Below are 26,958 nucleotides of genomic sequence, written 5' to 3' on the forward strand. Positions count from 1 at the left end.
TGTACGGACAGAGCCACATCTGCTCTGACACTTTAGCTGCTTCACTCATTTCCTATCACTCTAAACCAAAGACACCCAGCACTTGGAGAAAGCAGAGCTAACCATGCCATCACCTTGGTGGGAAAATAAAATGGTCTCCTAGATGAATTTCAGCTCTCATCCATTGCACACAAACTCAAGGAGAAGTTATCAACAGATTCATCTATCTGTGCTGCTCTGCAGACTGCAATTTAAATATAGGGTATCCATCTATTTTATAGAATTTATTGCTGCCAATTACTAGTGTTTTCTATAAAAATAAAATAATTGATTATAAAAATCAATGCCAACTGTGAAGACCCTTAGGGATCCATGCAGCCATTCCTTCTGAAGGTTAACATCCTCCTCCAGAAAAGGTCACTGGGCATTTTCCTGCGCAGATACAATTGTCACCCCTTCCTCAGCCTGTTTTCTATGCAAACAGAATCCCAGCAATTATCTCAGCTGGGCTTTTCCATGCAGGAATTTTCTCATTTCTCACTCCCTAACACAGTCATCAAAGACTTTAATCAGGATAAACAGCCCTGGAGTCATGAACACGTTACACTGATTTGGCTAAATGAACATATACCCCTTCATCACCTTGAAAGCTGACAGAAGGTAAATGACTCTGATCTTTCCAGGAGGAGAAAATAAGGTGTCAAGACGGCAAGCAAAGGCCCTTATCTCATCTACTGGAGGTTGAATGTGAGCAGCAAAAGTGTTTGTACAGGTGCCATTCACTGACAAGTCAGTGAGAGCAGTGCTTGCCCTCAAGTGTAAAGGGAGGCAATCTGTACAGTAATCACTGCAGGGGCCGAGTACACAGTAGGCAACCAAGGTGAAAATATTAGCTGCAGAATCTTGATCCTCAAACAGTGCTGTAAAACTGCAGTGGGTAAAATAAGAGGAAGGAATAAAGTCACCTTATATTCGTGCTTTACTAAAGTGAGTCTGAGAATAGAGAAAGACAGGGAAGAAAAAAAGTTGAAAAAGAAAGAGAGGGCTAAACTTAAACATAATTACTATAGTAATTTAGTAACAGTTGCTTCTTCCTTCTAAAACACCACGAGTCAAGTAATACACATGCAAAGATATAACTTGCATATTACAACTATATTAATAAGGAGATTATTTTAGATTAAAACCTGAGACCACATCTCATACGTGCACACCAACAGTAAAAGTTAAATCTAAAACCAATAGTACTTCACATTTGTTTTCCTGAAATGGGCTGCAATCTAAGGGTGCAGATGCCTCTGGCAGGTAAAAGGCAGATAAATTCAATTCACTGCTGGCCACTAGGTGGGCTGCAGAGGACAGAGCATTCAGCAGAGCAGAGCCCCAGCAGAGGGGCTGCTCAAGAGTGTCTCCATGCAAAAAGGGTGCAAGCACAAATGCACATCCTCAAAAAAGCAGAACATGCTCTGCAGAAACATCCAGGCAACTCTGCCAAGCTGGGAAAGGTTTTAGACGTTTTGGCATTCTGGAGGGATGATAAAATAGTAAATTTAATGACATCAAGAATCCTTAATAGGAAGGATAAAAGCAACTTCATATGAAAAATGATGGGCCAGTTCTGCATCAGAGGCTCTGATGAACCTGTGGTAATTGACAAGAGCTGGCAGGGATAAGTAAAAAGCAGAAAGAAAATGAGGCTCCCAGTTAGTGAAGTTCCTAGGCAGCATTTAGCTTTCCGAATATGTCTAAGTAATGTGGAGCTAAGAGGGGTATACTAAAGCCAGGCAATTAATGTTACACAGACATCCTGGCCAATGAGGCCCATCAAACAAAGGAGTGATTTATATTGCTCCTACACACATCTGGAAGGAGCGGCCAGGCCCAGGAAGGAGGTCTGAACTGAACTGGTAGAGATGACATCTGAATTTTGGACAGATGGAAGATAACCCTTTATCTAACAGTAGCCTTTACTGCAAAAGCGCAGAACCAGTTATAGCGTCCTTATATTAGGGACCATGGCAGTCCTTGCTTACAGCTGTCCATCAGGGCCATGGCTTCTCCAGAGCGGCAGCAGCCAGTGACTCACCAGCCATGTCTGAGGAGCTGTGAGTACCCACCCTGACAAATAATCAAGGAGGTTTTTGTGAGACTGGGCTGCAGTCCCACAGTCTTGCTGCAGAGTCAGTTGGCCTGTCCTCATGTTGAGGACTGGATGTGAATCATCCCCAGTTCTGCTTTGCACAAATGTTCAGCATAAAGTGCCAGCTCCAGGCTGGTTACATTTGGACTCAAAGCACCAGTCCTGTTGTTTCACATGGGGCTGGTCTATTCTCTGCCCTGAGCTGACAAATCTGATTTGATCTTCACCATAAGAGCTCATCTATATGTCTAACAACATACAAACAAAATACAACTGCTTCGAACAGCACATGGTCCCAGGCACACCCTTGCTATGGCACAGCACTCCGGGGACCATTCAGGCCCCAAAACCCTTTTTACTCTGAAAACCACACTATGCCTAGAAATTATTCCCATGTAAAAAGCTAGGCATGGGCCCTGTCAAGTGGGCAAGTATTTCCCAGCACAGAGGCACCACCTCCCTTTGCAGAGTTGTGACTGAGCCCACACCCTGGCCTCCTGTGAAAGCAGTGACTGGCTGTTTTTGTCAGACCACTCACTTAACTGGGAGCAAGTGCTTGACCCACACATACCACTTTGATGCTATAAACTGCCCTACATCATCCCCTTTTTGCTTCTTTGACAAGAAATTATATCAGTGACCTCTGACAAACAGACATTTTGGAAGAAAGAAGGTGAAGTGAGGAAAAGGCAATTAGTGCACGTAGCTGCTAAACAGCTTTTGCCTTGATCCTCTGACACTGTAATTTTTCATCTGGGCCCTGATTTTGATAATCAGGGTTTTTTTTCTAACACTGAAAGCTTAGCTGATAATCCCCTTATCACAATATTAAAGCTGGTTCCCAACAGGCTCCCAGTACAGGGAGATCCCATACTCAAACACTTTTTTCTGGTCCATTAATTTGTTTTATTAAGATGCACACTAAAATACTTACTTTCTAGTTTGCCCTTTTTTCTTCTAATTGATGCTCGAAGTAGATCTGGCCCCTCTAAGTCTTCCTGAAACCGTTTTGCCTTCACTTCTGAAAACCATTCACCTGTCACAAACTTCTTTTTCTTTTCATCCTTGATGGAGCCTTCTATTCGCCTGAAAAGCAACAAGAACATTACACACCAAAAAGATCTCCACGGTTGTGGATGTCCTCTGAGATATCTCCGTAACAATTATCTGTATGGTTCACCCATCTGGTACTACACGGGATCCAGAGATCATTCTCTGCCACCACAAGTGCCAAACAGCACTAAAACAAAAGCCGAGTTATTCTTTATCTGAAATGGGAGCAGTGCCTTTTAAACACAGGCCTTCAACTCTTCCAAATGTTACAAATCCAAGCTGGAGTCACCTGGCAGGGCAACCTGTCCATTTGCTTCCCAGACCAGAGGGTCTGGGAAGGGCTGGGGCTGTTTGCAGGTCATGTACTTCTCATTTTTATTTCTCAATTATTTCTTTACACATGGCAAAGCCTTTTGATCAAATCTGATGCAAACTGTGGAAATAAATCATGTTATTTAGGGGGGCAACCTGTCCCTGCAGCATTCCCTCCAGACACTGCTCCTCTGCCTGCTCCTCCTGCCATGCCACTTTCGGCACTGAAACAGTTAGCTCTCCTTCCCGAGCACAGCTTCTCCTCATGTAACAAGCCCAGGCACACCCAGGGCTGGTTTTTGGCACTTTCCTAGCTTGTACTTTTAACCCTCCTCTGGTTATTTTGTTTTTACACCACGCTTGCAGAATTAGCTGCCTTTCAGAGGGCACTGCCCCACCACAATTCAGTCTCTGGGAGACCTGAGGAAACTTCCCATCTCGGTCCAATTCTCAGCCGGAAGAGGGGGCAAAACCCAGATAACCATGGAGCCCTGAAGGGTCACACTTGATGCCTGAAGGCCAGAAGGGAGCAGGTACAGGATAACCAGGCTAAAGGCTCCACAGGCAGTGTTGGGGACCCAGCAGACTCACAGCCAGGTAGCTACACAGCTCCCATCTGGATGTGGGCTGCATCTGCTCCTGGGAGGGTCTTGAGGCGCTGAGCCAGAGGAGGTGTACCAACGTGTTTTAATCTTGTTGACACTGGATCAGCGTAATACCATTGACTTAATTTTCCCCAGCAGGTAGGTTGTTTTGGAGCCAAATATGTCCACACTTGCACCAAACGTCTCACTGATACAGCCATACTGACAGCAAAGGGCACTTGTCACCATCCTGTTAGGATCTAACTTGCTTAGTTCCCAAATTAAAGCCTTCTGTCCAACACCTTCCAAAGAGAAGTGAAACAAACTTGAAATAATCCAAACACTCTTTTCCCCATACCTCCACTGCAGAGCAGAAATTTTACTGCATTTCAGTAAAAGAAAACATTAAAAAATACAATAAAACCTTTCTGAAACCTATTTTCAATTCATGGGAGGTACATGCAGACACACACACTCTTCAGGCCCAAGCTGCTTGTGTGCCATTGCCAGCTCTGCTTCCCCATCTCTAACCCCTGAGCATTGGGCAGGGTATGAAGGCTTTCCAGAGCCTGCTGCAAAGCTTCCCACATCCCCTTCAAGCCTTCAGCCTCCCTTCTATATGGAGCTTACTCTTTTTTGGCTCAACAGGAAGTCAAAGACTAGCATCCTTAAGAGGGGTAAACTGGCGCAGTGCCATCCACGCAGACTGAACTACTCATTTCTTGTTGTGGAGAGTTTGGTGCCAGCTTCCTGAGCCTGGTGCATACTGTCAGCCCAGATGGTCTAATGGCTGGCATTTAAAAAGTGAAAGCAGCAACAAGCAATCCCAATCAACCAGACCTGAGCTCCAGGACGGCCGATGGCAAGTGAGCTGAACTGAGCGGTTCCTGGCTCTGCTGCAGCTCCCTGCTAACCTTGGGCAGATCATGTAGCCTCTCTGCCTGCATGATAAGTGCTGCATACACACCCACCTCAAGGAGCACCAGAGGGACACAAAACAGAGATGGGGATGTGAAGACTCATTTTGAAACACTCTATGGGATTTCCATATTACTGAGTGAGGAAAATGAGGTAGCAGCTACTGCCCTCCTCAGACCTCTGACATTGAGAAATCAGCATCTTCTCCCCCAGAGCAGGAAAGCCATGATTTATTTCCCTTGGCATCTCTAAGGGATGCTGATCACCTCAAAAGAAGAGTCCAGCCCAGTGATCCTGCAGGAAGAGGACAGCAGCGACAGCAGAATGGCTGAGGAAGCAGTAGATGCAATTAAAAGATCAGGATCTGAGCAAGAAGGGCAGCACTGCTGCAGCCTTCATCTCTCCTTGTTGCACATACATACACATGCTCCCCTCTTTAAAAGAAATAAAAAAATCCCCCCAGGAGAAGCTCACATCCTGCTGATATTGCTCTCACCTGATGCGATCCCCATCCTTCTTCTTCAGCTCTGCATCTCTCTGCAGAACCTTCATCAGTTTCTCATACTCCTCCTCAGTCAGGAAGCTCAAGTCCAACATCTTCCCTGCACTCTTCCTCAGTCCTTCAGACGGCTGAAGCAACAACACACCAGGAACTAATCCAGCCCAGCCTATCGTAATGCCATGGGCAGCCCCTGTGCAGCAAGTCCTGGAGCAAGATGCAGCTAGAGATAAAGGACTTCACAACAGCATGGCTTGAGTGGAAGTTCTGTTAGTACCTGGACTTGCACTTCCAGGCTCTTTGCTGGCACATTTCTCAGCCCTGCATGCCTTCCCCTGCCAGGAAAATTCTCTCAGCAAAAATACGCTCCTTTGCTTTTCTTCAGACACAGTCGCAGTGATTGGGAAGCCAACGTCAATCAAACAGGGATGCACGGGAAGGAGTGAGCTCGCCGCCCGCCTCAGCCGCCTCAACAGGCACAGAAGATCATCTCACCACCAGCAACCCCAGCACCTCTGGCATGCGCTGTCTTCACAGGGATGTCTGCCTGCGTGGAGTTCAAGCATCCCTGCAAAGAAATAACACCGAGATGCCTTTTATGATAAGCACGACATATGGCAACCGAATGTGTACATTGGGGGTTTTTATTTGTTCTTCAGCACAAGTTCCAAAACAAGCTGCTCTACTTTCCTCCCCATCCTACAGCTCCTCACGCAGTGTTAACCTAACCAAGACAGTATTTTATTTCAGCCGTTCTCCTGCTAACAGGTAAACAGTTGCCTCAGCATGCTACAAGCAAAATATGCATACAAATTACCAAATTCCTTACTTGCTTTATACCTCCATTTTTCTTTTCCTCACTTCTTTCTGCCGTAAATGAGATGGAGGATAAGCAGCCAACCTTTGTAAAGCAATCAGAAAATGACAGAACAGCAACTTGCACGTGTTACTGTTGCAGGTTATGCTATAAAATACCAGGGGCTGCTCATTTTCTAATATGCGTGCACTTTGTTTTATGCTGCACTGCTATTTGCTGTTCAAACAGTTCAGGTGCAGATCAGTTACTGTTTCAACAGACACTGAAAAAAGCCAGAGGCTGCAGGGCGTGGAGGAAGAGTAAATTATGTGTTACTTTGCTACTTTATTCCTTTTTGGCTCTCCTGGCCAACTTGAGGGCAATAAAGCACGCCTCTGAGGGAGCTGAAGTTCTGCTCATGCCCATGCAGGCAGTTTCTAGCCCACCAGATGGGCTTTTTCCACTGTTTCCAAGCCTGTCAGCCGACTGTGAGTTTCATCATACTTGGCTTTTTCTTCCAAAGCCACAGCCTTGGGAGCCAGCTCGTTAAAAATTACTTTTAAAAATTACTCTCAGGTTCCTCAGAGCTGGGGTCTACGCAATTTTTGTCCCTCTTCTTAGGACTGTTTCACATGGTGCACATCTTCCTTCAACTGGCATATCCAAAGTTGAGCACAAGTATTTCAGCTTGAACGCTGTTCATTTGACATCATTTCAGAGATCTGCCTTATTTTATGGATTATACATTCCCAAATGTTTGCCTTTTTCATAATGGTATAACATGTTAGAAGAAGCAATAGGTATCTGACATCTTAACGTTTACAATCAAACACCACAGAACACTGCATTAAAAGGCTCATAAAAATCATTGCCATAAAAATCTGTAATTATTCAGAAATATTTTTTTGGAGGGAAGGAAACTTGACATTTCATATTTCTTTGAGTCAAGTATGGCTGTGGTCGTCACACAACAATTATAGCCTTTAACATCTGAGAAACTATTAATACCACTTTAAAGAGTTAAAAAAGAAACAGTAATAAAAAACCCTGATGAATCTCTACTGTTTAAACCAGTTTAATCCAGCTTGGTATGGCACTTCTATGGTTGGTTCCAACCACCTACTTTCTCTGGCTCTCAGGCACAATCCTACTTCTACAAAGACATTTACAGAAATTTCTGTGACAGATTTTATTTTTAAAAAAGTATCTAGGGAAACAGTATTCACAGTATTTGCTTCTCTAGAACTTATATTTATTTTTAACAAACCCATGACATGTGGGCTGAAAGTACTTCATAAAACATTTTCAGCAAAGACTCATATTTATTCAACAGTATGGTAGCCAATTAGACAAAGAATAAAGGCTACTTCTTTGCAAATAGCCTTTTCTTCCCTGACAATATTTTATCTTACTGGAATAGTTACACTAGGAGGAAAAGGTTAACAGAAACGGAATAGCCAACTCCTTCTTTTGTTCTAAATAGTTAAGAATCAAACCACTTAGCACTCTCCCTGTGGGAATGTGAGCTGGTCCAGAAGACTGCTCCACCAGGAGGTTTGCTGGCAGCCTCAGGAGCTGCCAAGCTTTGGACCCAGGCCTGCAGGAGTAAACAAGGCTGGGAAAGGATCTCCATAGGTGGCATGGCCACAGGGTTGTGTGACTTGAGCCACTGCAGCCTCTGACGGGTGAACTGTGCTGCTGTGTCTTGCATGCTGCAGAGCTTGAAAGAGAACCTCACCATTAACCACTCAGGCAGGCAGCAATACGGGGGAGCACGGTACTTGTTCACTTGGGTCTGCAAGCGCAAGAGGTTAAGGATAAAAACCAACTGAGATGCACAGTGTGTTACCAGGCAGGCACACTGCACTGTGCCTAACCATCCCTGCTCCCCCAGACTGCTTAATCCCAAAGTTCACTCTTCCATGCCTTAAGCAACACCACACAGCTTGGACTTGCTTTGTGACTTGCACATAATCCTCTCCCCTCTCAAAGCCTTGTTAATAAACAGTTCAGAGACCACAGGGATGATGCAGTACCAACACCTACATCCACAGATCCGTAAGCAAGCCAGGACCCCTGTGGGTCTCACATGGACAGGGACACTTTCTGCACGTCCTCCCAGCCCTTGCCTTGCCACCGCTGCCAATGGCAGGGAAGGGAAACACAAAATCCTTTGTAGGGCAATGATGGGAGCCATAAGGCAGTGTTGGGGCAGGTAAGAGCCCTAGACTGGGACCTCTTAAGGGCAAGCACCTTTATGAGCCCACTGACGTAAATTGGTTTTGGACAAACTGTGACAGGAAAAAAAGTTGCACTTGCCTTCCCTCTGACAGGTGGGAGATCCCTCCTAGGTCAGGATTCCTCTCTGACAACAGGAGCAAATGGAGATATGATGAAATGTTTGTGTCTGGATTAGCAGCTTTTGTTTACAGGCTGGTGCAAACCGTGCAGAGCAAAGCAGGGCTGCTCTCAGGCACTGCAGCAGCACGGTGCCCCTGTGCAGGGAGAGCAGCCCTGCTGGGTCCTGCCACTTGTCACAACAAAGCAGATAGGCTAAGAAGATTATCATGGCTACAGGAAAGATGTTAAATCTGAACAGAGGAGCACACTGGATGTCCAAAGGACATTCTTCCCTCTGACTGTTTTTCTGGGGAAGAAAACATCACAAAGATCGACAGGCACACCCAGCCATGTTGACAAATGCTGGGTGTGGAGACAAGCAGAAGCATGATCCATCATGTGGCATAACTGGCTGCATCTCTTACTCTGATAGCTTTTGATTTCTTGTGATCACTTCCCCAAGAAGAAGCAAATGCTCCAGTCACTGCAAAACATCCGTGATGGTATTTTATGCTACTGTGCAGCTTGTCAAACCCAGAGTGCAAGCAGAGGTGGAGAAGTGAGGCCTGTTCCATTAAAATAGCATACTGGGATATTTATATCTTCTTTCCCAACAGATTTGCAGTGTCCAGTTTAAAAATACAGGAAAATACAGACTGAGGGTCCCTGTAACACACTAGTTCATCTTCAACAAGGGCTAACAGCACATGGCTAGAGTGCACAGCAAGCCATCCTGCACTCCAGCTTCCTGCAAGGTCAGGGCAGGGACTCCCCAAAACAGGTGCAACGTATCTGTATTTTGCAGATTTTTCTAATTGCTTTCTGAACTCACATTAATTTCATGCATTTGCAATAACCTCAAAGCCTCACAGCCTCGATAAGCTTTAAATGCAAAAATATCTACCTTGTTTTGTGTTGACCTGCCGCTTTCTGTCTTCGTTTAATATCCCCAAGCATTTTATCTGAAAACCCAGTAAGGATTACTCAGCATTCACCTACTGCATGTTGCTCACTTTGCAGACCCATGTCACAGCTATGGTTTCTCCTCCAGAGGAAAGAAATTTGTTGTTTGCCCATTCCAGGTGTTACTCAGGGAGCTCTGATCATTCCTCACCCCCTTCTCTGCCCCCATCTAGCTTACTATAGACCTGCTTAGCACTGCTCAGGTGCAAAACCACTTTTCCCAACCACTGCAACCCCTGGTATCATCACCTGCAAGACTGGTTTTGCAGTGCTAGGAGAGGCATAAGCCATGCCTGGCTGCAGCTCTGCAGCCAGAAGGGAGACAGGCAATACCAACCTGTGGCACAGCTGATGGCTCTGCCAACTTCGTGGAGAGAGGAGAGCTCTGATCACCTGCAGAAAAGCTAAGAGGGATACTAATAACAGGAATAACCCTTCCCTCGGTCAGCTGCATTAACTGTGTGCCAGCAAAGAGCAGTGCTAGTCAGGGAGAAGAGCAGTCTCACATTTTGGAGCCAACAGGTGTCCAGTGTGAATCCAGGGAGACTCCTGTTTACCCCAGCCAAGACATGGAAATGTTTGACCTGTCCAAAACTGCCCCTTGCCCCCTTCAGCAAAGCATTAAGCAGTGGTGTGGCATGCATTCCCCAAGCACCAACCCAACATCCAACAAGTGAAGGGGCAAATAAACACCAACCTTTTCCAGCAGAGCATAACGTCCTCTCGCAGGGAGCAAACCTGCGCTGGGGCACAGTGAGCGACAGGGTGTTCGGACAGCCCGCAGCCTGGACAATGCTCATTTCCTCGTTCCTCAGGGCTGTGCAGCATGTCCCCACACATGTGATCAAAAACCAACTGAGTTAACCTTGCTGACAGTCCTGCCTCCTCTCAGTCAGAGACTCTTGGCTGCACAGCTCATGGCCATGCAGCTGCACCCTCAAGGAAAAGCTTGAAAAGGTGTAGATCTGGAGTGCCTTCCAAAATAAATAGTTTGACTAATCCCATGTAGGGTTTCTGCAGCAGTAAGAGCTATTTATGAAAGAAGGTATGTTACAAACTTCTTGCCCGGATTAATATATCCTCTCTCTTCAAGTTTTGTTTTGTTTTTTTATTGTTTTGGGTTTTTTTATTACAGTGGAGAGGGTGTTGTTCAGAGAGTCATTTAGGTTTTTTAAATAACTCTCCTTCAAATAGTTTAATCAGGTGAAAAATAAATGTTTGAATAGCCCAGAAGGCACAAAACATAGCCCCTTTAGGAGAGGCTGAGGTTAAAGAGGCTGCTGCCTTTTTTGTGCTGCCTTTTAAAATTTATTTCTGGGAGGTTGAACTCAGCTTCAGCTCAAACCAGAACTATAATAATGCTCTTCTCAACTAACCTGAGCACAAACTGCTCAGAGGCACAGTATCAGCTCAGTGCTCTTGGTCACACCTGCCTACAGACACAAGTTATCTACAGAACGTCTGCAGGGCACTTCAGTCTCATCTCTGGTTTCTCAGCATGCACCCTACCGTGCCAGTGCTGCATGTCTCCCTCACTGCTGGGATGTGCACTCATTAACAATACACACTATAGGCCAAGCAGATTTCATTGACCAGTTCACTGCTTTGCATGCAGAGGATGAATTTAGGAACTTTGACCTGTCAGTTTGCTAGTCAGGACCCACTAATGATAACACTTAACACCCCAGTTTCATCACTAAGGTCAGTACAGGACCATCCAGACCCACTCCACGCTTCGAGACCTGGAGCTGCACATAGATACATGTAATAAAGATATGAAAACATCTCTACCCAAAACATGACAAAACCCGGAACAGATAATACTGAGATCACCAGACTATTCATAGCCAGATGAAAATAGCAGCATGCTGGAAAGGCTGCTTGCCTCTATCCATTCCTCTTTATCACATACCCTATCACAATGTAAGGAAATAACCTCCTTTTGCTTTACAATGTGTGGACACTTCCCAACATGCTTATTAGTCAAGAGAGCTCTTGTAGGGCAGGTCAAAACCAAGAGCAGCATTGTATTAAGAATGATGGATGTGGTCCTGGCACCCACAGTCATACTGCAATTCTCAGTAGAAGCTGTAATGAACAGTACCAGAAAGACTCAGTGCCAAAACTGCCATACCTGCACAGAACGGTGATCAGCCTTGGGCCTCTCCCTGTCTCATGCTGGAGGATCCAGCCCCAGTCTTCCTCCCACCTGATTCCTTCTGCTGTGAGTACCGTGACATATGCAGAGGTATTGCCATCACTATTTTATGGACAAAACACTGATAGCCACTGCAGTTCTCATGGGTATAATACTATGGCACTTGATAGATGTCCTTCATCAGCAGAGAAGAAATAAAAAGCAAACTATAGGAAGATCTTTCCCTTCGGGAGGGGTGGGCTGAAAACCAGCATAAAGCCTCCTGTCCCTGATGGCTGAGCTGTGTCCCCCTGCCTTGAGCCCAGTGTTGTGGCTGCAGCCAGACAGGGAGCAGAGCAATCCCAGTTTCTATCCAGCAGGATCTTCCCATGGGTGTCAGCCTGCACCAGCCACAGTCACTGGGAGTAACAGCAGTCCTGAGCTGGGAAGTCACCCTCCTTCTCCCTCCCTGTGTTCACATCTCCCCTCTCCCTGTCATGAACTAAATACAGAGAATACCTGCCTCTTCGTTAGCCATTATGAAGCCAAGCTCCTCAGCATCGTGACAGCTCTTTCAAGGTGCATAATTTTCTCTTACTTTGCAGTAAGCCACTTATAACTATGAACTGTTTAGTCCTTCATAGACCAAGAGCAGCTGTGAGCTATGAGAGCAGAGAATATATTTAATCTAATTGTTTTCTGCATAGCTACTCCACTAAAAATGCTGTGGCTGTGCTGTCTTGCAATGGTATTTTTGTCTGACTTGTCCTAGTGAAAGGAGAGAAAAGAGGTCTGCTGCTCCTACCCAGAAAAACCCTAAACAACTAAGTCATACAGAAATGGCCTTTGGTTGAGAGACAGCTGATAAGATAAAGAACTTCAAACAAAGAAGGCAGTTGTGGTCTCCCAGAGCAGCCTGCATATGAACGCATCTGTTACCATCCCACTGGGAATGTCAAGGCCAAATTCTGGCAATACCAGGCTGGTTTATTCTGACCCACCTACAAACACCAAAATTACTCCAGTCCAGCTAATCATAGAGTTTATACAGACTTTTTATACAGCAAGGGCTGTACATGACACACTGTGCCATGCCCACCTCAGACACAATGAGCAGCTGGTGTTTGCCAATAACCACTACCAAAGGCAGCTTGGGCAGGCTGGAAGACAGCAGCTCTGACCACAGTGATGGCTCCAACGTACATCCCAGAACAAAAAATACTGCTCAGTTCATTGTCAGTACAGCCTTGGGTGGTTTCGCTTGGTTTCAGTCACTCTCACATTACACTTTCCAATAATGTCCAGCACAATGGAGAATCTCAGCTGTTTTATTAAAATCTTCTCCCTCCCCCTGGGCAGCTTTTGTTAAGGACATCCATTGATCAAGAATGGCCGCAGGATGTTCTTAGGCACATAGGAATTGCAGGAATTTATCAGATCAAGAAGGTCTCTAACCCAGCCCCTTCAGAGCAGCCAGTAGAAGGTATTTTAGAAGAACAATAAAATGCTAAGCCAAAACCCCACATCAAGTCCCCTACTCAGTGCATGTGGGGAATGCATAACTGAGGAAATGCTCCACTGACCACATTAGAAGCGGGTGAACTCTGCTTATCTGCACTCAGCCCCAGAAATACCACGGCTTCTGAAGAAGGTATGAGACTCAATATTACAGCAAGTTTTGTTAAGGCTTCAGGTTCCTTTTGGAAAGAACGATGCAGAAGGATTTTTATCCCTTGTGCATTCCTACCCAATCCAATGTAACTGTCACACTAGTAATTATCTACACAGAACTCTACCCATTTCCTTCTAACAAGGAGCTGCATGGGTGGAATCTGCATTACACACAATTTACTTCCTTTTATCCATTTTTAATTAGGTGAATCATCCTACCTAGGGTAAACAAAAGACTGAGTTTTGCAGTCCTATCCATTACTTCCTAGAGCCAGCATTGCCAAAACACCCAACCCATCAGAGGAGAAGTGTGACTCAGGCTCCATAGGGTTGGTAAGGACTTTTACTGGTAATTAACTGATAATTCAATGCTTTAGTTTAAATATTTGAGACTTTTGTTTACTTCATAGGTGAGGACTATTTGCAGACCTTGCAGGATGTAGCTCATTGGAATTCTGCAGATTGCCAGAAGACAAATAAACAAGCCCAGCCACCTGGGACACGAAGAAATCCTCTGATATCACATTGAACAAGGACCCATCATGTCCCAGCTGCAATAGCGTATGCTTATGCTGAGGTTTGTGCTGAATCTGCATTTACAGCCTCAAGAAAATAGAGTTTTAAAATAATCTGCAATTCCCCATTTATTAGTTTGTAACAAGCCCTCACCTCCACGGCTTTGCTGCGAGACAGTTTAAAGCTCTTCATGCAAGTCGTGCACTTCTGCTGCACTGATATTTCCATCAGAGAAATACCCTGGTGTCCAGGCTTCCCCCTCAGCCAAGGGAGCAAAGTCACATTATAACAGCTTTAAAGAACCTAGCTGTCCTGTTAGCAGTGTTTTTAGATGCCATGTGGTATGAAGGTTACTTCTAAAAGCATCTTCTCAGCTGGTAATACTTGAAAAGACAACAAATAAATACATGGTAGCTAAAAGTGAGAAATTAGGAGCTTAAAGCCACACCACTGCAGGTGAAGCTTACGTACTTAGACTAATAATCTCCCTGTCCCCATCTGTCCCTCACTCATCCTCAGAACCTGGATATTTTCAATACGAAAAAGGGACATGAAAGGTAAGTCTTGGTTGAGTTCAAACAAAGAAACTGCAGAATTGGAAAATGAAGCAAAAAGCAACCACCCATAAGAACTTGTCTTTTATTTTTGACCCTGAAAAATATTTGCTGACCTCAACTTTCTTCCTTCCAAATGTAATTTCTCCATGTTTGCCTCCACTGCTGACATGTAATTAATTGCTTTCCTGACCCTGCTTGTTATGCCCCAGTAAAACAGAGATTGCAACACCTGCCCAGCCGTCTGGAGCACATTAGGAGCTCTCAGAATCAGAAGCCATTTTATGGAAAGAAATATACAAAAAAAAAACACCCTAGTTTTGTAACATGGGGAGGGGTCAGAAGTAAAAAATACGTATTTCTAAATTCCTTTGTAACTCGGCTTGCTGAGCTCTATGGCATAAGGTACAGCACAGTGCCTAAACCCAGGGGAAATCAGTGCTGTTTGTTCAGGAAACTTTGCATACTGAGGGATCCTTCCTTCTGGTCAACAATTATTTTTAAGCTTCAGCTATGCCTGGATGATTCTGAAATAACTAAAAACAGAATGAAGGTAACTGCAAAACAACAGGGTGCATCTCATAATTACTTTAAATAAAGTATATTTGGAAGGTGTAATTTCCTCCAGCATCCAGGAAAAGGAAAGTTTTGGAAACAACCTTCTAAGAAATAATCTGCTGATCTGCAGTTTCTCATTTGTGATGCCAAAACATAGAGGGTCTACACCCAGACTCTGGGGTCCGCCCCCACATTACAAAAGGGGAGAAAAATAAGATCAAGACCATGCCTGATTTGGGATCCCTACCTTCTCCTCTTATGACTTCCAAGCACATGCTGAGGCCTGGATTGGTCTGTGCTGTGCCTGGTTCAGATACAGAAATGCAGTATGCTACGATTTTAAATAAAGCTGTTTTTGCTGTCACCCTGAGATACAGTGAAAGGGGATGCCAGGGAGAGCAATCCCATTCCTGAAACTGCTACTTCACCTTCTGTCACAGATCTTGTTCCATGAGAAAACAAATACATACATGGGCACATTTTTTAATAAACTGCCCACTTTTCTTCCAGGAATGCAACTTGCCAATGCAAACACACTCAGTTATTAGTTCAATCACTGGAGCCATGTATGTGCTCTAGGAGCTGGATGACTTCAATGGGACAGGAGGTATCTCTGGCAGCACTTGTTACCTATAGTAAGAAAAAAAAAAAAGCACCTGCTTCCAATGCCTATCCCCTGCAGTACTCAGTTGGGTGAAAGATCTTGTGAAAGATCAGTGAAGACTCCAACACCCAAGACGTGAGGAGACTAATGGTATTAGAGACGGATAGTCCAAACTAACAAGGAAATAAATTAAATAAATCAGATGCCACACTGCTTAATCACAAAGGCACAGTTCTCAGATTAGGTTTTCTCCATAGGAGAAAGTTACAGTAGGTTAATTAACTACAGGCATGGTTGTAAACGGAAGTGCTCAAACTAGCATGTGATTAAAACTGCATGTGGACATGGACTGTCATTTAGTTTAGATCAAGATAAAGTTTAGGTAAACCCAATTGAGAAATCCAAACACTGATTGCATCAATTTAATTTAACCACTAAAAATAAATCAGTTTTGGATGATCATCTGGTACCATTTTCTTGTGCAGACGAGGTGTTTCTTCCATCTGTGCAGCTCCACAAATACTTAGCAAACCTCACAGGGAGGTGGGGAAGACAGAGTTTTGGATAAGAATAACAAAATGACCTGGATAGCTGAACAGAAGAGTTTTACTTCTTGGTGCTCAAGCTGAGTAAGATTTACAGCTTTTATATGAGCAGCGACAACTACAATTCTGCTGAGACTTAACTGTATGATGACACTGATGTGTAAAATACACATTATACTGCAGAGCGTTAAGATGTGCACCCAGTGACACTTCATGCTACTGACTGGTGAGCTGCATGTCTGCGAGGAGGCAATAGCTCCAGGCAAGCTTACCCAAGCAGACACCCAGAGCAGTTGCTGGAAATGTACAACACCCTTCATGACTAAGCTTTGCTGGACTGCTATCCTAATCCTGCCTGTTTTCTCCCCTTCAAGAGGAACTGTACCATTAGGCTTAACTTGCAAAAAGGTAACTTGATTTTGATTCAAGAGTCACTAATAGGCACTTATTTCTCAAAGCTGTTTTGCTGCCTGCTGAAGCCCCGACAGCCGTGTACACCTTTCAACTTTGCCACAAAAATTATTGTTCTTTCTACTCCCCTACATCTCTGAAGTATAGATAACACTAATGATTTAAATGCAATCAAAGTGAGCCTGATAGACAACGAACACTTTGTTCATGTTGTGCCATACCATGGCAAGGGCTGTCTCCTTCCTAGTGATGGAGGCCCATAAAGGGGACACGATTTATGAGTTTGGGAGGAAAAAACAAGTTTGTGCTTCAATTACAGAATTCTGTAGGACAGCAGAAACTTGGGTCCCCATATGGAGCCTCTCAGATGTTCTGTGAAAGGTATATCAGGGAGGGAGAGAGAGGAGGGGAGAATAAAGGAGATTGGTTCAGCCTGCATAACCAGCTGATCCTCGCCAGGTGACACACTCTCACAAGTTTCACAGTGGAAGGACAGTAGATCTCCACCATCCTGCCCATACCCTGTGGTTTGCAATGGGAGCAGAGATGCAAGGGGCTGAGAATGGCCTAAAATGCTGCTGGTAAAGGAAAAACTCCATTGCAAACTTTTATTTAAAAATTATTTACTGCCAAAGAAATCTAAGAAAAACATAATAAACCAAATAGGAGTGGCCACAGGTTACCATTGTTTAGAAACTGCATCAATCACACCAGAGAGATGGCTGCAAAGGGAGCAGAAATTAATAAATGCTGCTCTTGTTGCCATGCCAACTATTTACAACAATGAAGCATAAATAAGGAAGTAATTAAAACCGGGATGGAGGGGGAAGGCTATGGAAATACGGACAAAACATCAGGAGAAATCACAGGGAAGTGACCCTTCAGGTTCCAGGTTTTCACAACTTACAACATGAAGTGAGGAAGCAGTAACAAAAAGGATGCTGCAAAGCATCAGAATTATCCCTTATTTTGTAGGATTTTTCTCTTTTTTCAAAAGTTTTTCATGTCAAATACTCTCACAACACAGCTGCACCTTTGATCTAGTAACTCTCCTCTGAAAACCGGCTGCTGCCTCACAAACTTATTTTTAACAGAGGCCACAGAAGCACTCTACGGCTTGATATCAGAATTCACCAGTGCAAGATAGAAAACGCCTTTATTCAGGTAACAGCCCGAAGCCCCGACCGGGCTCCCGAACGCGGTGCCCCGACCCCCAGCCTGCCCGCAGAGCCGCGGCCACAGCCCCGCCAGCCCGCTCCCCTCCCAGCGCTCCCACTCCCAGCTCCGAGCGTCGAGGCAGCGAGCCCCTGCTCGGGGCTGCCCCGGACCGGTCCGGGTAACGGAGGACACCGGAGGCACGGCTGGCTCCGGCGGTCGCCGGCTCTGCTGCCAGCCCTGGGGCTCCCCACGCGGCGGAAAGGAGCGAGGGGAGCGGCACCTCCGCGCCTGCCGCCCGGACGGCGGAAGAGCTGTGGCCGGTACGGGAAAGCACCGAGAAGCCTCGGCCCGGGGCTGCGCTCACCCCGTGACGAACCCTGGGACTGGCCCGGGGCAGCCCCGGGCGGCCCTTACCTGCCCTCGGCGGCGCGGGGAGCCCGGCGGGGCGGGGCTATCCCCTCGGGGGCGGGGCTATCCCCTCGGGGGCGGGACTATCCCCTCGGGGGCGGGGCTATCCCCTCGGGGGCGGGGCTATCCCCTCGGGGGCGGGGCTATCCCCTCGGGGGGCGGGGCTATCCCCTCGGGGGCGGGGCCGGGCCCGCCCGAAGAGCGGCCGTGCAGAAACACCGGCCCCGAGGTGCGAGAGACGGGAGACGGGGCGGGGGAGGTTTTATTTCTGGGCATTTCCATTCAGTGATAGAGGAAAAGGTTTGACTTGGAAGTGACTAAATACAGTCACATGGGGACAGCTTTATAACAGCCTGTAAAATCAGAAAAAAAAAGGGCATTTTATGAGTGCAGCTACTCCTGTGCTTTCCTCAACTTATGGGCTTTCAGTGTCTTCACTAGACCAACAAGCAGAAGCCAAATAAAACACCGCAAGAGCAGGCAGAGATGGAACAAATGGGATTTACTTGCCAATCTCTATTTAAGTTTTATGATCTGTATCCTAAAACAATTCTAATTTTTTCCTAATTCAAATCTAAACTTTTTCTAATTTAATTCTAAAACTAAGATTCAAGTCTGAGGTTTGGGCTATGAAGACACTTTGCTTATGGGCCATGTGCAGCCCTGATGATGTGACACTGGCCAAGTGCTTCATCTTCTTTCCCTGTAAGGAACAGAGACAACATATCCACAGAGTCCCATTTCGAAATGAGGTGAGCAGAGTCTGATCCCAAACCAGACTCCTCTGAGACCACCAGTGGGTTTTAAGTCTTTATTTCATTCCAGTAGCCAGAAAGCCAAGTAGTCATGCAGAACCTGGTGGGCACGAGGAAAATCCTCCTGGAAAACAGACCTACAAGCCTGAGACCTCCAACCATATGTCAAGACTAGTAGAGTGTTAGTAGAGGAAACTGGTGAGAGTTTACACATGCAGGAGACAGGTAAAACATTGATTGCACACTGATACACACTGCTGTGGTTGCAATACATGTAATTGTAGCCATATGTCTTCAGGTTGAGGGCAGTGCTGTAACAATGAAACCATCACAGAACAGAAACCCGGTGCAGCTGCTCTCACCACTGTCACTCCCGGTTTGCTGTGCTGAACTGTGGATTTTGGCTACAAGCACGTTGCCTATGGCAAAAAGCATCATGAGAAATCTGTTCTTTGCCTTGCAACTGATGCAGTAACCCAGCTTACAGCAGAAGACAACACAGAACAATGACTTCCCAAAGAAAGGCAGCTAGCAAAGGTTTACCATTTTCAGACAGAGATGTGCTGTTGATGGTTAAGTAGCACTGCCTGACATCCCTTCCACAGATTGTCCCTGCCCTCCAAATGTTCTGCAAGCTCACTTCACATCAGCAGGAAGCTATCAAAAATGCATGTTTGCTGCTAACTGGCTTTAAAAATACACTATGTTGTAAAAGGAAACAATAGAGTCTCTCCTGTTGGGAACACATCTTTGCATGTCTTTACAAACAAGCAAACAATAAATCTTCTCTCATACAGGGATTTCTTCGAAATATTAGTGAGTTTGCTGCCCTCCTGCAGTCCAAATCACATTTTAAAACTGGATTTCTCTTTGCTTCTGACAGGATATCCTAAGAAAAGGCTACACTGCAGCATGGTGAGAAGAAAGATAACACAGAGGCAAAGTTGTTGGCAAGATTAAAAAACAGGAATAGATGCCTCTCTGCTTAATGAGAACATCTGCAGTTACTTTAGCCTGCAAGCTAACAAACTGGTGCAAAAAAAGTGTAGGACAGAGCTCCCCATGGTGGCACAACCTTCCCCAAACATGCTGTTTTACCACCAGCACTGCACATCCTGTTGCATTTCTCTGCAAAGATGGGCAGGGTACCAGCACCCCAAAGAGACAGGCTCTTCCCACACACCCTCCCATCTGTGGGATACACAAAGACTGGATTTGTTCATAGTACTTTATTGCAAAGTAGAAAAATTAAGTGGAAGTGCTGCTTAGCAATATGAAATACAGCTCTGCTCCAGCACAAGCCTCAGCACACAAACATTTCAGGTCCACAAAAATCCTTGACAAAATCAGCACTTAACATTGTCAGTGCTGGGATGTCCATTTTTGCCCCTTAGAACACACATATGTAACATAACCTATTTCAGAATAAATATACTGCAGGCAAAGTTAAAAATGTCAGCAATGTCTTTGCATCATTCCCAGTATAAACTCATCCAAAAACCCTAGAAGTGACTTCCCCAGAAATGGGCACAGACTTCACACATTGTGAAAGCTGGTACTGTCAAGATGGTTCTTTCCCAGGATCTGTGCTGTCATCCAGTCTCTCAATTCATCCATTTTTATGGATTGTACTGGGCTTTGCATCAGACTCTAAAAGACATACTCATTTTAAAATAAAAGTCCATGTTTTCCCAGTAGATTTTAAGAATTTTAAGTTAACGCTGGTCTTCAGAGAAGTCTCATTGAACTGCAAGACATCAGTGCAAGAACTGCTACTGAAAACAAATGGGTTTCAAAACTGCTTAAAGCCAGAATTCTACAGGACAAAATGCATTTGGTATTTACTGCTTCAATAAACAGTCAAGAGCAGAAAAGAGAAGTCTTAAGAATAATTATTTAAAAAGGAAAAAGGAACATTAGTTTGAAGATGATTTCTCATTATGAAAAACAAAGAGAACTTTTTCCCTGCAGCAGAGCAGGTGTCCCTGCCTTTCCTCTCTTGCTCCCTCCACCAAACCAAGCAAGGCTGAAATAAATGCTCACCTGCATGTGCTCCCATCTCAAAAGGTTGCAATAAGGTTTTCAGCAACTAATGCACACAAAGCTTTTTGTATTGCAAAAATTGAGAGTGACAGAGCACTGGAACAGGCTGCCCAGAGAGGTTGTGGAGTCTCCTTCACCGGAGACATTCAAAATCCACCTGGACACGTTCCTGTGTGATGTGCTCTAGGTGACCCTGCTCTGGCAGGGGGGTTGGACTAGAGGATCTTTCGAGGTCCCTTCCAACCCCTAAGAATCTGTGAAAAAAATATGTATCAAAACGGCTATTTATTTAACATGCATTGAAAAAAAAAACAGCACTCTGCCAGAACTTATTATTAAAATATATTAAAATGCCTAAATGCATTATGCTGATATTGGCTTAGAGGACGTATTGCTTGTGCTGTATTTGCCTTGAGGCACTGCTGCACAAAATGAGTCTGCTTACAGGAATGAGATAATAAAAATAGCATTTTCTAAGGAAACAGGAAATTTTTGCTGCATGTTCTTTGGTAGTGCAAATTTAGCCGTTACGAGGGATAACACTTCTAAATATATACTTCATATAAAAATTTCACATGGATTTGTGCTCAATCACAATTTTAAAAGTCCCTTGTTAATTGTCAAGAGCCAGCCCTTGAGATGAACTCACACACCATTTATGTTTGTCCCTTTGTTCAGTTTGTGTTCTAAACAAGGAAACATTTGGAAAAAGGCAAGTAGCCTATGAATGGCTTTTGAACCGCAAATTTGAATAAATTTATTTCTAGAAATTATTAATTAATTGTCAGATTATTGTTATTATTATCATTACTACAATGTTAAAATAGAAAAATCAGGAAGAAGCATTGTCCTGGTTGACTTTAAAGTCCAAACTGCAAGAAGCTGCTAGTAGTTTTTAATATTTTCTAAAGCCATATGATGAAATATTCATGGTAGCTGTGTGCTTCAGTAGGGCCATACTGTTAAAAAAAAATAAAATTATGCATGTAATTGGTTTGTTTTCTGATTGTTGCTCTTTTATGGTATGTTTGGACTACTTTAAGATTTTTTCCATGCAACCATAAGAATTGAAACAACCTCCCCTTAAAGAAAATGCAAATATAACCTGATCTTCCATGTTATTATTTACCAGCAGACCCAGAGGTAGGGATTTAGGGAAAACCAGTAATTGTTACATGGTTCATGATAAATTTGACAATACCAGTGCCCCTTAGGTCAATGTCTCCCCTATCCAATCTATTATAATGATGAAACACAGAGGCTGAACTGCAGCTTTCTGCAGCAGGTGTGGTCAGTGGTGTCCTCCTGTCCTCCAGAACCCCCACAGCCACACACACGGGATGACTCCAGCGCCGCAGCAACCTCACCAACACCTCAGGGCTACAATCATGGCTGGAAAGGATCATTTGCAAGGTCAGGGTTGTGCCATCCCAGGAAGGCACTTTAATTACATGTACATGTTATCAACGTACAACCACTCTAATCCATGTCCTACAGGCCCCTTGTCAACTGGGGTGTGACCCAACTCCCAAAATCACAGTGAACTGAAAACAGCTTTTTCCAGAGATGCAAAGACAGGGACCGAGACAGATGTCAAGTGGAACAGTCCTGGCTGGATATATGACATTAACCTGCAGAGCAAAAAGCTAATGCTAATTCAATACTGGTGACATCAATGGTGCCAACAGATAAGTCCCTGAACTGGATTTTAAGCCATTATTTCTTTCCGGGGGCTGTTGGCTTATAGGATTGGAAGTTTTTCAGCATTTCATACAGGCTTCAAGAACATATCACTTTAGTTATAGAACATTACACAAAGGGCCACCCAGTAGCAGCTTTACATCATCTCTGGCACAGCAGCAATACTCAGTGTTTGCAGAGGAAAAGAGCAAAAAAGGGCCCTGCTGCACTCCTGATAATTTTACCAAGCAATTTGATTCTTCAGAGATGCTCATGCAGGACTGTGGCTTTTTGCTTTTTCCTTGTGAAAGCCTGAGTAAATGATAAATCAGTATTGTTGCAGCAAGTTGAGTGCTCTGACATGGCAGAGGTGAGGAGGAGCCCAGCACGGTGAGCAGAGGTGTCTGCTGGAGAGGGGCTGGGGTGCAGCACCCCGGGTGCTGGACTAGGGGAAGCCAGCCCCGATGTGGAAGCAAGAACATGCAGCAAATACATAGGATGCAGCTTGGCTGCAGGCAGCAGGAACCAAGCATGCCTCTCACCTGGGGGAGCTGGACTGTGGGGCAAGAGCTGATGTACAGCGTGCCACAGCTCCCGGCCACGGATCAGCCGTTTCTCCACCACCAGGACGTGCTTGCATAGCTGCAAAACCACGAGTGAAGGTGTGACAGGGACGTCACTGCGCCAGGCCGGGCCACCCCACTGCTTTTATTAGCTGATTTGAATCAAATGGCTGTGTACAACTGGATTAGACAGTTGTTCTTCAAAGGTTACACCCTACACACTATTAAGATTCATGCTTTTTCAGAAGAAGTAATCTGAGTGATTGCCTTCCCAGCTGCTCCCATGATGTACAGGCTGCTGACACTCTCATTTTCCATTACTTCCTCCCAGTTTGCACACTCACCTGCTTACTTCATCCCTGAAGGGTAACAACTGCTTCCAAAGAATATACACAGTGTGTAACCAAACCACCAAGCTACAAGATCGGAGTCCCCATCAGCCGATGAATAACTTTGGTTGCCTGTCCCAGGCAAATCAAAGGCATGACAAAAAAAAGTGCTTAGGCTTATCTTTGTCAGTCTTCCAAACCATTTTTTATTTAGGATAGCTGTTCCTCTGCTCTGCAACTTCATCCCATCACACCATTGCACTGTCATATTAAGTGCAATTAAAATAATTAAGACAACTCTAATTAGATTATTAATAAAGTAGGATAGGAAGCACTGCAGCTTTCTTCCTGAGAATTAAAACCAACTAAACAAGTAACTTTCTCCCAGTACAAAGATCCTGGGAATCAAAAGTCTCATCAAGACACTAAGCAGGCTCTTAGTTCACCTCTCATTAGTGTGCTCAACTTAATGTATCACAGTATTTCCAAAGCACTGCCCAGCTTTAGGGAATCCAGAGTCTCCTAAGGAAAACAGCCCATCACAGCCCACCTTGAAGAACCTGTGCCAGAGCAGCTGGAAAGCCAGCTGCTGGCTGGCAGGGCAAGGCTCCAGCCATCACCAGAGATCTCACAGCACACACGCCACTGGGGAAAAATGAGCTATACAGCTATTAATTAATAATCAATGGCATATATAACTATTATTCCAGTCCCCTCAAGAAAAAGACCACACATCCTCACTGAATGTTGGCTCCTTCAGAGGACAGCCACATTGCAGAGCCTGGACACAAAACAGCTTCTTCCAGAGACTTCATTTTCCTCTGGGGGCCAGTAATGTGAAATAGAATGAAAAGGTTTAGCACCCAGGTGAAACTCAGGCAGGTAAGGAAATGCTCAGACACCAGAAGCTGCTTTGGTCTCTCTGCTAAATTGGAGGAAGCCAAAAGTAAAGAGATTTTTGCAATTCCTCCCTACTTGCAGTAGGGAGCAGCTAAGGTCAGCGTCGGGGTCCCTCAGCATTTCCTTGAAACAGAATTAATAACTAGCTATTTTTTAAAATAAGGAATGAGATTGCCTTGTATTCATTTGACAGCACGAATTGGTGTCTTTGAAAAGCACCAGACATTAGCACTGTTTTAGCATCTCCCTAAACCTTCCATTTCAGAGACAGCGTAAGGAGGTGGAAACCATAGAGTTCAGCCCAATTGCATGAATGTCATGCCAGTTTTTCATTTGGCACAGTAATCCTAAAATTACATTATCATACCTGCTAAGGCAAGCAGGCACCATATAAATTATACAGTTATATGCACACTTAAGCTAAAAGCATTTTTCATTTTCAACAAGTACAACAAATGCTACCAAAGTCACGGAATGGTTTCAGAAGTTGTTAACCTACGAAAATGTAAATGATTATTAGGAAAAAGACCTTTGCCTCTGGTAAGGATGATAGCTTAAACCCCAGATCCCCACTATGAATTTTCCATTTTTATTTGCTTTATTAGCTTCAATTTTGAAACTACATGAAGAAGAAGTAGGGAAAAAAAGAGACATAACAACAGGAGTTAATCATATGCAGTGAAAAGGTTATGCAGCCAATGCAAATTCAAGGAAACAGCAATTCTACAAAGACAGAACCATTTTACTGTGATGCATCATGTGGCAGAGAGCTTACTTTCATCTTGACACCTGAGCCACAGGGCATAAATGGGTTATTTGATGGTAGCACTTTTTATTAGAAAGTCATTCTTTATCCTGCATCAGTCAGGGTACTCTCACCTCACATACTGACATGAGGGGGTTAAACTTAGCATGTATATTAACACCACAAATGCTGCAAAACCCTCACTCGACTTCTGCAACAAAACTCCCTTCAGTGCTCCCAGCATTCTAGTGCAGCACAGTCCTAGGCAGTACAGCCTTGGGTTACATGGATGCTACACAGGCATCCCCAGGGGAGCTGGGACAGCATCATGAGCAGCCACTTCTGTTTTTTTATGCTTTTCTCAGGACAGAGGGAAGTGTTACCATCTAACCAGAAGGCCTGAGCCAGATCCACAAATTTATCCAGGTGTCTGCATTCATACCCATTTCACATGGCTCTTGGCTGAGTAGCAGGTACAGGTGTTACAATGTGTTGCAAACAAGCAAATACCTTCAACTGCAGCAGGCACCAGCTTCCTACAGCCAAAAACTTCCTACAACTTCTGTGTCTGTCAATCAGGCCAGATCAGATGGCAGAGGTCTAGCATTTTGCATGCTCTTAACAAAACCCCACTGAATTAATTGCCTGCTACATTTTTAAGCAATCTAAAATGTCCAAGCCAGCCCAACAGTAATAGTCCAGAAATGTGGACAATGTCAGAATAACAGCCCAGGCCATTGCCAGCCCCACAGAAGGTATATTTAAAATTACATGGCAGTCTAGGGTCATGTCACAGCCACCAGCAGTGCTGATAAACCTGATCTTACTGGTTCTCAGGAAAAAAATACAATTCATATGTAGTCAAAGTGCTCCCTCATGCTAGAGAGGATGCAGAGTGCAGTCAGCTTTGGGGTGATGCCTGTTTACACCCAAAAACATCCCTGACCCTCACAGGCAGTGGAAAGTCCTTACATCTACCTGGAACTGCCAGGGGCATGTCAAGGACAGACTGACTCTCCCCAGCTAGGACAGGGCCAGAACACACTCTAATAAAGATGATGCTGGAGTGTATACATTCCCACTGGATTTCAGTAAGTTTAAGGGAAACACAGGAGACAGACCTGTGAAGAGGGTACAGCCAGATGTGACACGAGAGTCCACCCTGTCCTGCCAAGTCCAGGAAACCCACTTTGAGCCACTGGCTAGCAGAGAACCATATGAAGAAAGTCAGAAAGCCCAGGTTCTGGCTCACCCACCAAACCCACTCCAAAGGGCTGGTTCCTGGGCATGCAGCCCTCTCATCTACTGACAATCACTGATGTTATTTCAGCACCTTTTAAAATTTTTTCACCCAGAAAAAGGAAAGCTTGTTGGATAAGGAGCTTGCTATAGGAGAGCCTGCCTGTTGGATGGTTAAAAGGAAAAAGTATTTCTTTCTGGAGCAAGAAAAGCATCAGTATGAAAAAGACCAGTCCAGCACCTTTATAAGGAAATGGCATTCTGCTTTTTGATAACAAACTGTGCCTTTTCTGGAAAGTTGATGCAGAGAATTAAGTATATTTTGGATCAAGTTATTCTGAGGTGACAAGCCATGGTGCTCTCCTCAAAAGAGCTTATATTATTGGTACCTCTAAAGACTGTCACCCTCTGTGAGCTTGAAAATAACTTTGAGTTCATTAATTAACTTTTAGGCAGCAAACACTCCAGCCAAAGCTTTTAAATATTTTTAGACAACAAATGAGGCTGTGCAAGAAGCAAGCAAACTGTAAAGTGCATTTGAAAGACAACCTAATGATG

At 44.6% G+C, this 26,958-nt stretch overlaps 1 protein-coding gene across 3 annotated transcripts in view; it reads right to left on the reverse strand.

Moving 5' to 3' along the window:
- LOC127389469 (synaptotagmin-like protein 2) overlaps positions 1–18,188 on the reverse strand; it is a 36,640-nt gene extending 18,452 nt beyond the window's left edge. Inside the window, exons 1-3 of one of the 3 annotated variants that reach the window (XM_051629947.1) lie at positions 18,153–18,188; positions 5,483–6,053; positions 3,054–3,205 (exon numbers count right to left, since the gene is read on the reverse strand). In XM_051629947.1, the coding sequence (XP_051485907.1) occupies positions 3,054–3,205; positions 5,483–5,583 (253 nt within the window). In that variant the 5' untranslated portion in view covers positions 5,584–6,053; positions 18,153–18,188. Of the gene's footprint in view, positions 1–3,053; positions 3,206–5,482; positions 6,054–9,921; positions 9,935–10,281; positions 10,385–18,152 lie in introns of those variants that run through there. The other 2 variants (XM_051629946.1, XM_051629948.1) reach the window with 2 other exon arrangements.
- Positions 18,189–26,958: the final 8,770 nt, after the last annotated feature.

This window comes from Apus apus, chromosome 12 (genome assembly GCF_020740795.1).
Source record: "Apus apus isolate bApuApu2 chromosome 12, bApuApu2.pri.cur, whole genome shotgun sequence".
In the NCBI taxonomy this organism is placed as follows: Eukaryota; Metazoa; Chordata; class Aves; order Apodiformes; family Apodidae; genus Apus; species Apus apus.